At 42.6% G+C, this 14,481-nt stretch overlaps 1 protein-coding gene across 8 annotated transcripts in view; it reads right to left on the minus strand.

Annotated features, from left to right (window-relative positions):
- Window positions 1–14,481, minus strand: part of SLC36A4 (solute carrier family 36 member 4) — a 121,061-nt gene that overhangs the window by 76,523 nt on the left and 30,057 nt on the right. For all 8 annotated transcript variants that reach the window (XM_030200173.1, XM_030200172.1, XM_030200170.1 and 5 more), the window contains 2 exons: window positions 13,421–13,516; window positions 5,044–5,128 (listed from right to left, as the gene is read on the minus strand). In XM_030200173.1, coding sequence (XP_030056033.1) covers window positions 5,044–5,128; window positions 13,421–13,516 — 181 coding nt within the window. The remainder of the gene's footprint in view (window positions 1–5,043; window positions 5,129–13,420; window positions 13,517–14,481) is intronic.

The raw sequence follows: 14,481 nt of genomic DNA on the forward strand, positions 1-14,481 counted from the left end.
CAGTATTGCATTCAATTCTGGTCATCGTATCTCAAAAAAGATATAGCGGAATTAGAAAAGGTTCAAAGAAGAGCAACTAAAATGATAAAGGGGATGGAACTCCTCTCGTGTGAGGAAAGGTTAAAGAGGTTAGGGCTCTTCAGCTTGGAAAAGAGACGGGTGAGGGGAGATATAATTGAGGTCTACAAAATCCTAAGTGGTGTAGAACGAGTAGAAATAAATCGATTTTTTACTCGTTCCGAAAGTACAAAGACTAGGAGACACTCAAGGAAGTTACATGGAAATACTTTTAAAACAAATAGGAGGAAATATTTCTTCACTCAACGAATACTTAAGCTCTGGAACTCTTTGCTGGAGGATGTGGTAAAAGCGGTTAGTTTAAAAAAGGTTTGGACAAGTTCCTGGAGGAAAAGTCCATAGTCTGCTATCGAGACAGACATGGGAAAGCCACTGCTTGCCCTGGGATTTGTAGCATGGAATGTTGCCACGATTTGGGTTTCTGCCAGGTACTTGTGACCTGGCTTGACTCACTGTTTGTAAAACAGGATACTGGGCTAGATGGACCATTGGTCTGACCCAGTATGGCTACTCTTATTTTCACTGGATGTCAGACATGAGGACATTTGAATTGTGTTTTTATGCATGACATACCAAACCCTAGGTTAAGACAGATGTTCCTCGTGTGGAAACAATTTTTGAGATTGTATGGGCCTCAGGATTACGATAATTGAGCGGTCATGTCTCCTCTGATGTTCTTTCACTGTGACTACTTCTATGGGGTTTGCTGGGGAGGGAGGGGTAGAGTGTGGGTATTTGGTGTGTATGGATTTGGTATGTGTGGGTTTGTCTGTTGTCTTCTTGGTGTATGATGAAAAAGCCAGCAGGATGACTGATGCATTTATGGTGGTGGAACCCCTTGGATACGGGAAATGGAAAATGGGGACTTGATATACCGCCTTTCTGAGGTTTTTGCAACTACATTCAAAGAAGTTACATATATTCAGGTACTTATTTTGTACCAGGGGCAATGGAGGGTTAAAGTGACTTGCCCAGAGTCACAAGGAGCTGCAGTGAGAATCAAACTCAGTTCCCCAGGATTAGAACTCACCAAGGATTTCTGGTGAGTTGACTTTGTTTCTAAGTTACTGTCATATGATTGCTGTTGATGTTACTTTATTTTTGAGCTAACCTTGGTCTTAAGAATTTATTGTTGTTTGTAACTTTCGTCTCTGTATGGATAAATAAAGTTATTTAAAAAAAAAGAAGGCAGGTGGTGATCTTCTGTCGATATTGCTGGTAGTGTGACGTAGAGTGATGATTTTCTTGATGAGTATTCATGTGCCTTTTGCAGGTGCATCTTTATGTAAGTTCTTATTAGAGGTGGCCTTCAAATCATACCACCTTGACAGGTGATTGGTCTGTGCTCTATTGTTATGGAAAACCACAAGTATATCTAACATCATCTGGATATTCCCCCCAATCCAGGGCTCCAAGCATTCTGGGGCTGAATAAGCAATTATCCTTGCCCAAGGTTACTACATGCTTTTGAACTGAGCTACATGTGTCACTGGATAGACAGTACCAGGATCACAGCCAAGAGTCCTTCATAGATGTAAAGAAAACATCAGTGGAGTTCCTAGGGTGGCTGACACCCAGGGCAGATGGGCGATGCCCCCCCCCCCCCCCCCGGGTGCAGCACGACCCCCGGCGAAAGGACACCTCCCCCCCCCCCCGGTGAAAGGACCCCCCCAGGGTGCATTTTTTTACCTGCTGGGGGGGGGGGGGTGCCGCGCGCCTGTTGGCTTCGCTCGTTCCATGCTTCCTCTGCCCCGGAACAGGAAGTAACCTGCTCTGGGGCAGAGGGAGCACGGAACAAGTGGAGCCGACAGGCGCGCGGCACCCCCCCCAGCGGCATGCACCCGGGGCCGACCGCCCCCACCTTGGTACGTCACTGGAAAGCATTTCTTTCAAGCACAAAATACGGTGCAGTCAGATGACATCACAGGCCAGCACAACAGGTTAAAATAAGTTAAAGTCTGTGATACACTGGATACATTATGGCAGGGGGGTGGTTTAATCCCTATATAACCTCACTGTGGCAGTAACTCTTCTTGCAGATCTTTGTGTTATCTGCAAAAAGGTAAACCTTTCTTAAATCTTCAGCAATATTGCTTACAAAATATTGAATAGAGCAACTAAGATCTAAAAGATAACACTGGACAATGATAAAACACACACAAGTCAAACTTGAACATATGATCCTAATACTCAATAGTGATCTACTATACAGAACCAAGAAACATCCCACTGTTTTTCTGCACATATTCTCAGTTCTATATTCGAAGTAAACACTAGAACAGCTTTCCTGTATACTCAAGATAATTTTATAAAGCATTATCTTCATATAAAATGTGCTTTACAAGCAGTAAATGGCTCTGATAAAATTGTGATCAGATATACAGTGGAGGAAATAAGTATTTGATCCCTTGCTGATTTTGTAAGTTTGCCCACTGACAAAGACATGAGCAGCACATAATTGAAGGGTAGGTTATTGGTAACAGTGAGAGATAGCACATCACAAATTAAATCCGGAAAATCACATTGTGGAAAGTATATGAATTTATTTGCATTCTGCAGAGGGAAATAAGTATTTAATCCCTCTGGCAACAAGACCTAATACTTGGTGGCAAAACCCTTGTTGGCAAGCACAGCGGTCAGACGTCTTCTGTAGTTGATGATGAGGTTTGCACACATGTCAGGAGGAATTTTGGTCCACTCCTCTTTGCAGATCATCTCTAAATCATTAAGAGTTCTGGGCTAGTCGCTTGGCAACTCGCAGCTTCAGCTCCCTCCATAAGTTTTCAATGGGATTAAGGTCTGGTGACTCGGCTAGGCCACTCCATGACCCTAATGTGCTTCTTCCTGAGCCACTCCTTTGTTGCCTTGGCTGTATGTTTTGGGTCATTGTCGTGCTGGAAGACCCAGCCACGACCCGTTTTTTAAGGCCCTGGCGGAGGGAAGGAGGTTGTCACTCAGAATTGTACGGTACATGGCCCATCCATTCTCCCATTGATGCGGTGAAGTAGTCCTGTGCCCTTAGCAGAGAAACACCCCCAAAACATAACATTTCCACCTCCATGCTTGACAGTGGGGACGGTGTTCTTTGGGTCATAGGCAGCATTTCTCTTCCTCCAAACACGGCGAGTTGAGTTCATGCCAAAGAGCTCAATTTTTGTCTCATCTGACCACAGCACCTTCTCCCAATCACTCTCGGCATCATCCAGGTGTTCACTGGCAAACTTCAGACGGGCCGTCACATGTGCCTTCCGGAGCAGGGGGACCTTGCGGGCACTGCAGGATTGCAATCCGTTATGTCGTAATGTGTTACCAATGGTTTCGTGGTGACAGTGGTCCCAGCTGCCTTGAGATCATTGACAAGTTCCCCCCTTGTAGTTGTAGGCTGATTTCTAACCTTCCTCATTGATCAAGGATACCCCACGAGGTGAGATTTGCGTGGAGCCCCAGATCTTTGTCGATTGACAGTCATTTTGTACTTCTTCCATTTTTTTACTATGGCACCAACAGTTGTCTCCTTCTCGCCCAGCGTCTTACTGATGGTTTTGTAGCCCATTCCAGCCTTGTGCAGGTGTATGATCTTGTCCCTGACATCCTTAGACAGCTCCTTGCTCTTGGCCATTTTGTAGAGGTTAGAGTCTGACTGATTCACTGAGTCTGTGGGACAGGTGTCTTTCATACAGGTGACCATTGCCGACAGCTGTCTGTCATGCAGGTAACGAGTTGATTTGGAGCATCTACCTGGTCTGTAGGGGCCAGATCTCTTACTGGTTGGTGGGGGATCAAATACTTATTTCCCTCTGCAGAATGCAAATAAATTCATATACTTTCCACAATGTGATTTTCCGGATTTAATTTGTGATGTGCTATCTCTCACTGTTACCAATAACCTACCCTTCAATTATGGGCTGCTCATGTCTTTGTCAGTGGGCAAACTTACAAAATCAGCAAGGGATCAAATACTTATTTCCCCCACTGTATATATATATTTTTTTTGTTACATTTGTACCCTGCGCTTTCCCACACATGGCAGGCTCAATGCGGCTTACATGAGGCAATGGAGGGTTAAGTGACTTGCCCAGAGTCACAAGGAGCTGCCTGTGCCTGAAGTGGGAATCGAACTCAGTTCCTCAGTTCCCCAGGACCAAAGTCCACCACCCTAACCACTAGGCCACTCCTCCACTGTTGCTACTATTTGAGATTCTACATGGAATGTTGCTTTTCCACTAGCAACATTCCATGTAGAAGTCGGCCCTTGCAGATCACCAATGTGGCCGCGCAGGCTTCTGCTTCTGTGAGTCTGACTCACAGAAACAGAAGCCTGCGCAGCCTTCTGCATGGAATGTTGCTAGTGGAAAAGCAACATTCCACGTAGAATTTCCAATAGTAGCAACATTCCATGTAGAATCTCCAATAGTATCTATTTTATTTTTGTTACATTTGTACCCTGCGCTTTCCCACTCATGGCAGGCTCAATGCGGCTTACATGGGGCAATGGAGGGTTAAGTGACTTGCCCAGAGTCACAAGGAGCTGCCTGTGCCTTAAGTGGGAATTGAACTCAGTTCCTCAGGACCAAAGTCCACCACTCTAACCACTAGGCCACTCCTCCACTAAGAAGTAGGTGTACCAAAAGATATCACCTACTTTTATGCAGACCATACATAGATGTTCCAGGGGCATAGTTTGGGCCCAGCTGGGCAGAGTACTGATGAACATGATTTTGTAAAATTCAGGGGTACATACATACATACATACAATACACTCAAAAACTTCCACCTTTTTTGGAGCAAGTGAAAATTTGTGCAAGAACATTTGTGTGCTGCTAGGTTGTCTTTATGAAGAAGGCTTGAAGTAGGTGCCTTTTTCAGACTTTGACATAGGTACACCTTGGTATGTCTAAAAGGGGTGGAAAACACAAATTATAATACACAAAATAAATATAAAGGTTATAAATGTTTTGTACTTACTTGTTTCATGTTTTCTGCCAAGAACACAAAATAGACACTGCAAAATCCGAGCTGTGTTACCACAAGAAAAAAGTCAACAATATACCTAGAACACATAAAAACAATATAATAAAGTGTATTTGTGTTGTGTGTTGTATGTTTCAGTGTGCATGTCAGTGTTTCTATCTGTGTTGCATGTGGGCAGAGGGGAGAGGTGCATTCAACTGAGCATGTCGCAAACACTATTGGTTTGAAAAGAATGATAAAATGGAACCAAATGTGAAAAAATATCTAACCATTAGATGTTACTATCAAGAGATTTCAAAGGATGGATTTTACAATTTGACTACAGGTGCCACTATCCTATTTCAACAGGTATCGCCATGCTTCTGTACCACTAGGAAGCTATACATATAGCAACAAGAAGCAAACTATGGTTCAGATACAGTACTCTGTGTCACTGTAAATAGCAAACATTAATAAAGTTCAGTCTCAGAAGGCAAAAGTAGAGACTAATAGACGATTCACCACTGGAGACATGAGTCCAACAGTCTTTATTATATCAGAGATAGCGACCCGACACAGGCCGTGTTTCGACGCTAAAAAGCGTCTGCATCAGGGGTCAATAAATACACCAAGTAATGAATGCAAAACGAAGAGTCCTACTTGTATATGTGTTGTCAACTCACTGATCACGTAGCACCAAACAGAATATGCTGGATACAAAATGCTCTGATAGTTTGTATCCAGCATATTCTGTTTGGTGCTACGTGATCAGTGAGTTGACAACACATATACAAGTAGGACTCTTCGTTTTGCATTCATTACTTGGTGTATTTATTGACCCCTGATGCAGACGCTTTTTAGCGTCGAAACACGGCCTGTGTCGGGTCGTTATCTCTGATATAATAAAGACTGTTGGACTCACGTCTCCAGTGGTGAATCGTCTATTAGTCTCTACTTTTGCCTTCTGTGATTCGTCATCGTAGAGAACTTTTCCTGTTCTATATTTAAAGTTCAGTCTCTACATTTCACAGTTGACAGTTGAATTTATAACAAAGAAAATGAAACAAATATCTGAATCACTACTAGCCAGTCCAGAAGACATAGAAATGTGACTGCAGTTGGTATGGAAGGGGGGGGGGGGGGTGCACTTGGTAAGGAAAGCATGCAGGGCATGCCTCATGACAGGATTTAAATCCTGGGCACCAAGTCACCATGGGGGCAAAACTTTCACCCAGGTACCCAGGATTTAATGCCCTTTTTTTTCCCACTGCCACTGATGATACAGGTCCTTCCTCTTCCGTCTGCCCAGGACAACTCAGAGATCCACTTTGAGCTGCATAGTGCAGACCTCTCATGCTACACTCTTGAAGTCTCGAGATCTGAAACCATGAGACCAGCTGAAACACACAGCTGAACCTTTAGCTGAGTCATGCTACATACACAGAAAACTTGTTTTGATGGCATGGGAAGAACAACACCTATACAAGGTATCGGCCTGCCTAGCAGACATTGCTGCCTGGATGTCCAACCGCCACCTGAAGCTGAACATGTCCAAGACCGAGCTCCTCGTCTTTCCAGCTAAGCCCACTTCTCCTCTTCCCCCACCCTCTATCTCAGTTGATGGCACCCTCATCCTCCCCGTCTCATCTGCCCGCAACCTCGGGGTCATCTTCGACTCCTCCCTCTCCTTCTCTGCGCATATCCAGCAGACTGCCAAAACCTGTCGCTTCTTACTTTTCAACATCAACAAAATTCGCCCTTTCCTCACTGAGCACACCACCCGAACTCTCGTCCACGCTCTCATTACCTCTCGCCTCGACTACTGCAACTTGCTCCTCACTGGCCTCCCACTCAGCCATCTATCCCCCCTTCAATCCATTCAGAACTCTGCCGCACGTCTTATACTCCGCCAGAACCGATATACTCATATCACCCCTCTCCTCAAGTCGCTTCACTGGCTTCCGATCAGATACCGCATCCAATTCAAGCTTCTCCTCCTTACTTACAAATGCACTCACTCTACTGCTCCTCACTACCTCTCTACCCTCATCTCCCCCTACGTTCCTGCCCGTAACCTCCGCTCACATGACAAATCCCTCCTCTCAGTACCCTTCTCCACCATTGCCAACTCCAGGCTCCGCTCATTTTGCCTTGCCTCACCCTATGCCTGGAACAATCTTCCTGAATCCCTACGCCAAGCCCCCTCCCTACCCATCTTCAAATCCTTGCTTAAAGCTCACCTCTTCAATGCTGCATTCGGAACCTAACCTTTCAAACATATAGGTTGCCCCAATCTGTCTGACCTATCAGATTAACTGTACATTTGTCTTTTAGATTGTAAGTTCTTCGAGCAGGGACTGACTTTCCATGTTAAATTGTACAGCGCTGCGTAACCCTAGTAGCGCTTTAGAAATGTTAAGTAGTAGTAGTACAGCACTAGACAGGAAGGTGGTGAGGGAAGACATCAGAAGAAAAGGGGAAATTAAGAATCAGAAAGGAAGGAGAGACCAGAAAAACAGAAAGAGGGATAAAAAAAAAAAAAAGAGGTAGTGGAGAAAGAAATGGAGAGAAAAAGAAAAGGGAGCAATTGGGGGAAAGAATTTAAACAATTAAAAGCATAAAAAAGGAGAAAATAGACTGAACATAAATTGAACCCCTCTCCAAAAATGAGACTGCAGGATTAAGAGTGAGAGACTAAAGAAGAGAATAGAGACAATGAGAGAGAAAATGAGAGAGAGAGAGAGGGTGAGAGAGAGGAGGATTTGGAAGGGAGACTATGTGAGGAGGAGTCTGAGAAAGGAGTTAGATAGAAAAAGAATGAGGTAGGATGGGGAGATGGAAAAAAAAAGGGAACTTGAGAAAGGACAGGGGATGAAAAGAGAGACAGCAGAGGGAGATGAGAGAGAGGGGGAGCCAGGTAGAGACTAGTGTTGCAGTTATCCAAAAGGGGAAATCAACTCTGGCACATTCTCCTCTGCCTTCTGCCAGTGCTATGCAGTAGCACATAAGGAACCCGTTTTCTGATGGAAATAGAATAGGAAAATAATCTTAGTAAATTAGGCCCTAGAGTTGTAGCAGAAGCAGGCTTCTTGGCCAGGACAAAGGAGAATTTGGTGAGGTAAACAGGGCCAGCCTAAGGTTATCTGATGGCTCAGACAAACCTTCTGCCATGCAATTTCCCCTCCCACCCCCACCCCAGCAGCTCAAGGCAATGTGCTGCCTGAAGCAAGACATAAGAGCCACACCCCCAGGGCACCCAAATAAAGAGGGCCCCCCTCAGAGCTCTAGTTAGGGAGTTCTGAGAGAGGAGAGATCCCCTCACCCACAACACTAGCCATGTGGTTGCCTGAAGAAAAAAAGAATGCAGTTTCTCTTCCCAGGCTACATAATAAAAAAAATTAAAACGTTGCAATCACTGATTATATTCAGCAGAAACTAGCAGTTACGTAGCCTAAAACTCCAATATACAAAATGCTGAACCCTGACCCTGCACACTTACTAGACTGCCACATTGTTAGCTGTAAATATATATATTGCATCCATCAAAATCTCCCTCACCAAACAATGGGTTGAAACAGAACTTACCAGAAAAGGGCAAGCTCATAAATATTGCAATGGACTCTAAAACATCAAGGGGCCCTTTTACTAAGCCACGTAAGCGTCTATGCACACCCAAAATGCACCAAAATGGAGTTAACGCCCGGCTACCGTGTAGCTCTTGGGGTAATTTCATTTTTGGCACGCATCCGATACGCGTGTCCGAAAAATAATTTTTATTTTCAGATGCACGCATTGGGCGCGCACCAAGTGGCATTTGACACACGTTGGTCATTACCGCCCGGTTACCGTGTGAGACATTTCCACTAGGTCAATGGCTAGCAATAAGGTCTCAGACCCAAAATGGACACGCGACAAATTTTCATTTTGCTGGAAGTCCATTTTCGGCAAAAATTTTAAAAAGGCACTTTTTACAGGTGCACTGAAAAATGATTCTGCGCACGCCCAAAACACACGTCTACACTATGCCATGCCATTTTTCACCGCACCTTTGTAAAAGGGTCCCCAATACACTTACTAAGAAAACTGAACAAGCTGGATTTACTACAGATCCCTATACAGAAACTCCATACTAACAGAATAACCTGACCACTAAGCACAGGCAGATCTTTCACCAAATTAGCCATAAATTAACCACAAATAATAAATACGAGACAAAAATGAAATTGAAACCAAGAAACCACTCTCTGCATGCAGTGCTACATCAGAGAAACAGAAACAACAATGTAATTCCCAATGTATTATGCAAAATATAAAAGACAGTAAATTCCAAAAACTAACATATTCAAATCATTAAATTGAAAATAAACTCCATTTCCAGGGTCTACTGTCTATTTACCATTTCTCTCCCCATTTTACTTCCTCCCCTACATACATACTTGATATTGATCTTTCAGTTTCAGCTTTCTTCCATTTATTTTTCTGCTCCTCTGTCTACTCAGGTTATCACTCCTTTTTCTCATCATTCGGTCTTCAACCTCTCTCTTTTGCTGTATTAACCTAGAGCTTTCCATCTCCCTCACTCCAGTCCTCCTATTCTCCATCTCTCTCCTTCCCCCAAAACTTTCAAGAACTCTCTCCCTTCCCTTCCTCCATTCCCCATGTCCATCTCCCCTTCCCCTGTGCCCCTTACCCAGCCATCTACTTTTCTCTTTACTTCCCCCATGTACCAGCATTTCCCCTTCTCATACCTTCCCTTCTCGTGTGTCCAGCATAATGTACCTTCTTCCCTCTCCACACCCCATGTCCAACATCTTCCCTTCTCTTTTCCCCACCATCACAAGTGTCAGGGTATATCAACAGACTGAATTAAGTAAGTACCTTTCACTGCTCTGTGGGCCCAAGTAGATCACTGGCTTTGAAAAGCAGTAAAACTCTGAGTGTGAACGCATGCTCTTTTATCTTTACATAATCGTGATTACTAATTTTTCAAGTGGATGACTTCTCTCTAAGAGACTCCTGAGGCAGGCCTTATCAGTCGAAACACAGCTGTGTTGAGTCTCGATAATCTTGACTATCTTTTAATAAACTGTTTAATTATTTGGAGCGTTGTCCACTCATTTTGTGTCATCTTCGCTGTCTTGCTATATACTGTGTATTCTGCTGAGATTTGTTTCTTCTGTGTATCCATTGATCATTCCAGGTATTTACCACCCTCTCCTTGTACGTCTTGCAATGCAAATCCCATACCATTTTCGTTGAATTTCTTTGAACCGCTTCAAGTCTTTTTATATCCTTAGTAAGATACAGCCTCTAAAACTGAGCACAATGGCCTCACTGACGACTTGTAGAGGGGCATCAACAACTCCTTTCTTCTACTGGTTATATCCCTCTCTATACAGTCTAGCATCCTTCTGGCCACAGCCTCTGCCTTGTCGCACTGTTTCATCACAATCAGATCCTCGAACAACATCACCCCAAGGTCCCTCTCCTGAGCAGAGCTTACCAATCTCTCTCCTTCTATCCGATATATGTCTTTTGGATTTCTGCACTCCAAGTGCATCACTCTACATTTCTTGGAATTAAATTTTAACTGCCAGACCCTTGAAAATTCTTCTAACGTTTGGAGATCACTTCTTATGGTTTCTACTCCCTCCAGGGTATCCACTCTATTAGCTAGTAAGGCTATTGTCTGATTGAAGTGAAACTCAGAGGTAATCTGAAGAAGAAACTTAGGATAAGAACATAAGAATAGCCATACTGAGTCAAACCAATGGTCCACCTAGCCCAGTATCCTGCTTCCTGCAGTGGCCAATTCAGGTCATAAGTATCTGGCAGAAACCCAAAATAGTAGCACCATTCCATACTACCAATTCCAGGCTTGTCCCATGACCATCTCATAAAAGACTATAGACTTTTCCTCCAGGAACTGTCCAAACCCTTTTTAAACCCAGATAATGCTAATCACCATTACCACATCTTCTGGCAACGAGTTCCAGAGATTAACTATTCTTTGAGTGAAAAATATTTCCTCCTATTTGTTTTAAAAGTATTCCCATGCAATTTTATTGAGTCTCTCTTGGTCTCTGTACCTTTTGAATGAGTGAAAAATCGATTCACCTCCACCCGCACGGAAAGCTATCTGTTGTAGTAAAACTGAGGATAAGATGGAAAATGCACAAGGGCTTGTGGGTCACTGATTCTTCTGGGTGTGATTATAACTACAAAAAAAACGGTTATTCAAGCAAGGTGCTCAAAAGAGGCGAGTCCTGTGGGTTCAAAACGGGAGTCCATGAGTCTAGTTAGGATAATGCTGAAGTCCCAAGCTGATCAAGATGGTTTTAAGGAGAAGTGTATGTTGAAGAGACCTCCCCCCCATAAACCTGGACACACTAAGGTGAACAGAGAAGTTTTCGTTTCATAGGTATATGGTAAGTGCTATGCTAAAAGATGAATGTGAACAGAAGATGTTTTTAGTCCTGCATCCGATAAATAAAGATAGGCTAGGATTTGAGGAAGTGGCAAAGGATAGGACCTTGGGTCTTGATACAGTATACAAAACAATTCCACTTCATCTGATAAGGTTTTCTTGTGGATAGTCACCTGGCAGCCATAATGATGCCCTTTAATTCATTGGAGAACGATAGGTGGGCCTATCATCTGCCACTCAATCCTCAAGCTGTTAGTGAAAGGCTCCTCAGATCGGGATATAGTCAGTCTGCTGCAAGATAACCAGGGATAGTGATTGTGACTTTGACAGCGTGAAGTGTCACGGAAACCATATCTGCCTGGGTCAATATAGGGCAATAAGAATTACTTGAGCCTTGTCCATGGGTATTTTGTGGAATACTTTGGGAATCAGAGGAAACAGTTGGAGAGACAGTAGAGTGGCATTGTGCTCCATGGAATCATAAAAGCACCATGAGCTAAGTCTTTAAAGGCTTGGATTAACAAACAGAAATTAAAATGTTTTGCATTTTTTGCAGACACACTTAAGGTTGGATGTCCTCACCGTGGAAAGAGGTGACAAACGACTGATGTTCAGACAACTTGTGGGGATAGATTTGACGAATAAATCAGCAAATTGATTTTCTGGACCTGGAAGATAAACAACTTGTAGCGTGGCATAGAGGGAACATGCATATCCTTGGGCTTCTCAACACAGTAGTGCTGGTCCTGTTCCCCCTTGTTATTTATGTCAAACATAGCTGCTTGATTGTTTGTTCTGCTCAAGACACCCTGACATGTATTCCATGCTTTGAAAGCGCTCAGAGCACTGAAAATTGCTCTTAACTCCAGCACACTGATGTAAAGGGCATGCTCCATAAACCTTGGGTAGCCAAGTGAAGAAGATAAGCACCACATCTGTGCTTACAAATATGGTGAGATGCAGAACATGACATAGATAACCTTTGAAGAGGTTGGCATGTCAGGTCCACCATGGTAGAAATTACAAAATAGATGACATTATGGGAATCCTCTTGTTGAGAGGCTGACAATGCTGATCCCAATATCTCTTGTCTCTTGAGATGCCACTGGAATAGCTTTATGTGCAGTCTGGCCAAGGGAATAACTTGCACTGTAACCAACATGTGTTTTAAGTATTGAGTACATTGTGGGCTGTCACCAAGTGCACATGGCTCAGCCTAAGACTGAGATGTATAAGGGTGAGGGCTGTCTTTTGGTAATAAAGCCTTCACTTGTAATGTGTCTTGATGTCCCTATGAAGAACACTGATTGTGTAGGTATGAAATTGGACTCCTTTTCACTAATTAAGAAGCACAACGTTTACAGAAGGATGATTGCTTGTCGATGGGAATCTTTGAACCTGGAAGTTCAATGAGCCTGTAGTTTGGACAATCCACAAAAAAAACAAACCTATGTTTGTATAAGGACAATATGTCTATGTTGTCCCCATCTGCATTTACATTTGCTCTGAGACACACCCCTCGGCTGCCTGTTCGTTTACACCTGGGGTCTCCACCAGTGACTGAGGGGGTAACTGTGCTTATCTCAGTGGTACCTAACACTATCTAAAAATAAATTCTAACAAAAAAGTTTAGTCAGTTCCTTAATAGGTTCCTCTTGTGACATATGGTACTTACATATGTATAACTGCCAGCAGATACTGATGTATGTTACAAAATCTGAACTTACAATGTAGTTAAACCAGTGCCTACATGTGTAAAACCCTGACTGATAATGCTCTTTTTTAGAGCATGTTTTTGATTAGATCAATGCTGCCAGCATCCTTATGCAAATGTTACAAGATGCTCCGCATCCAGCAGACACTTTCGTAAAATATTCAGGGAACTGTGAACATCCCAACTTGGATGTCCTAGTTCCTACCTATACATATATTTTATAATGAGAATAATATGCCAAAGAAGCTCACCTTCCCCAAGAAGCTCGTTTCTGGAGACAGGTCAAGGGTCCTATTTGCATGGCAAGGCTAACAGTTTCACTATATCCTAATGTTGGCTTTTTAAACCTGCAATATAAAAGGGAAAGGGAGAATTAGATACCATTAAAAAAAAAAAAAAAGAATATAGAGCATATATTATATGTTAAATGTTTTATGAAAACTAGGTATCAATATTCTGGCCCAGCAGAAAGTTGTTTTTCTTTTGTTTTTTGTTTCTAAACAAACGCAGTGTTCAAAAAATTCATCTACTCAACACCATTATCCAGATAGGCAGTGGTGAGATATATATAAGCACTAGCTACCAGTAGCTATAAGTATAGTGGTGATATACAGATGCTATCCATATCACTAAGTGGTTTAAGTTAGGACTGCTTTATCACAGTGAAAATGTGGAAAAATAACTTTTTAATTCATACCTGTATCACCACAAATACATAAATAAATGAACATCTCTTACAAGTTATTAAAATGACAGTGTGATAGGCACATACAAAGCCTACTAAGGATGAAAGAGTAAAAAATCATATTAGTACACTAAACAATTAAATTTCTTCATTCAAAACCCTTGGTTGCAAGTATTGTCATTCAAAAAGTCCACCATTGTTCATGACACTCAAAAATTACATCAGCCCTCTGAAGGGAACAACTTTGACAGTGTTATGATTTTGAGAAGTACATTTCAGCACATTACTTTTAGATTGTGTGGTGCACTTAACTTGTAATTTAAAAAAATGTAAGTACATAGTGACTACATTCACGATTGATGATTGATATGAGAAAGGGACACTATGAAGGTTGATAGTCCTGCTTGGTTGAAGGAATACATTCTGCAGAAATCCCTCTTTATCTGAGATCCCATTCAACTGGACTTTTGTAATTTGAATTTTTGCCCATTTTTGAAGTTGTTTTTGGACTTGATAAAAAAAAAAAAAAAAGTGAGTTTTAAATTAAGAGTACCTTCTTTTGCACTCAAAATATAGATAACATCCCCCACATTCAGTGACTGAAATGGCTGCAACTGTACAGTTATA

The sequence above is a fragment of the Microcaecilia unicolor genome, chromosome 4, assembly GCF_901765095.1.
Source record: "Microcaecilia unicolor chromosome 4, aMicUni1.1, whole genome shotgun sequence".
Taxonomy (NCBI): domain Eukaryota; kingdom Metazoa; phylum Chordata; class Amphibia; order Gymnophiona; family Siphonopidae; genus Microcaecilia; species Microcaecilia unicolor.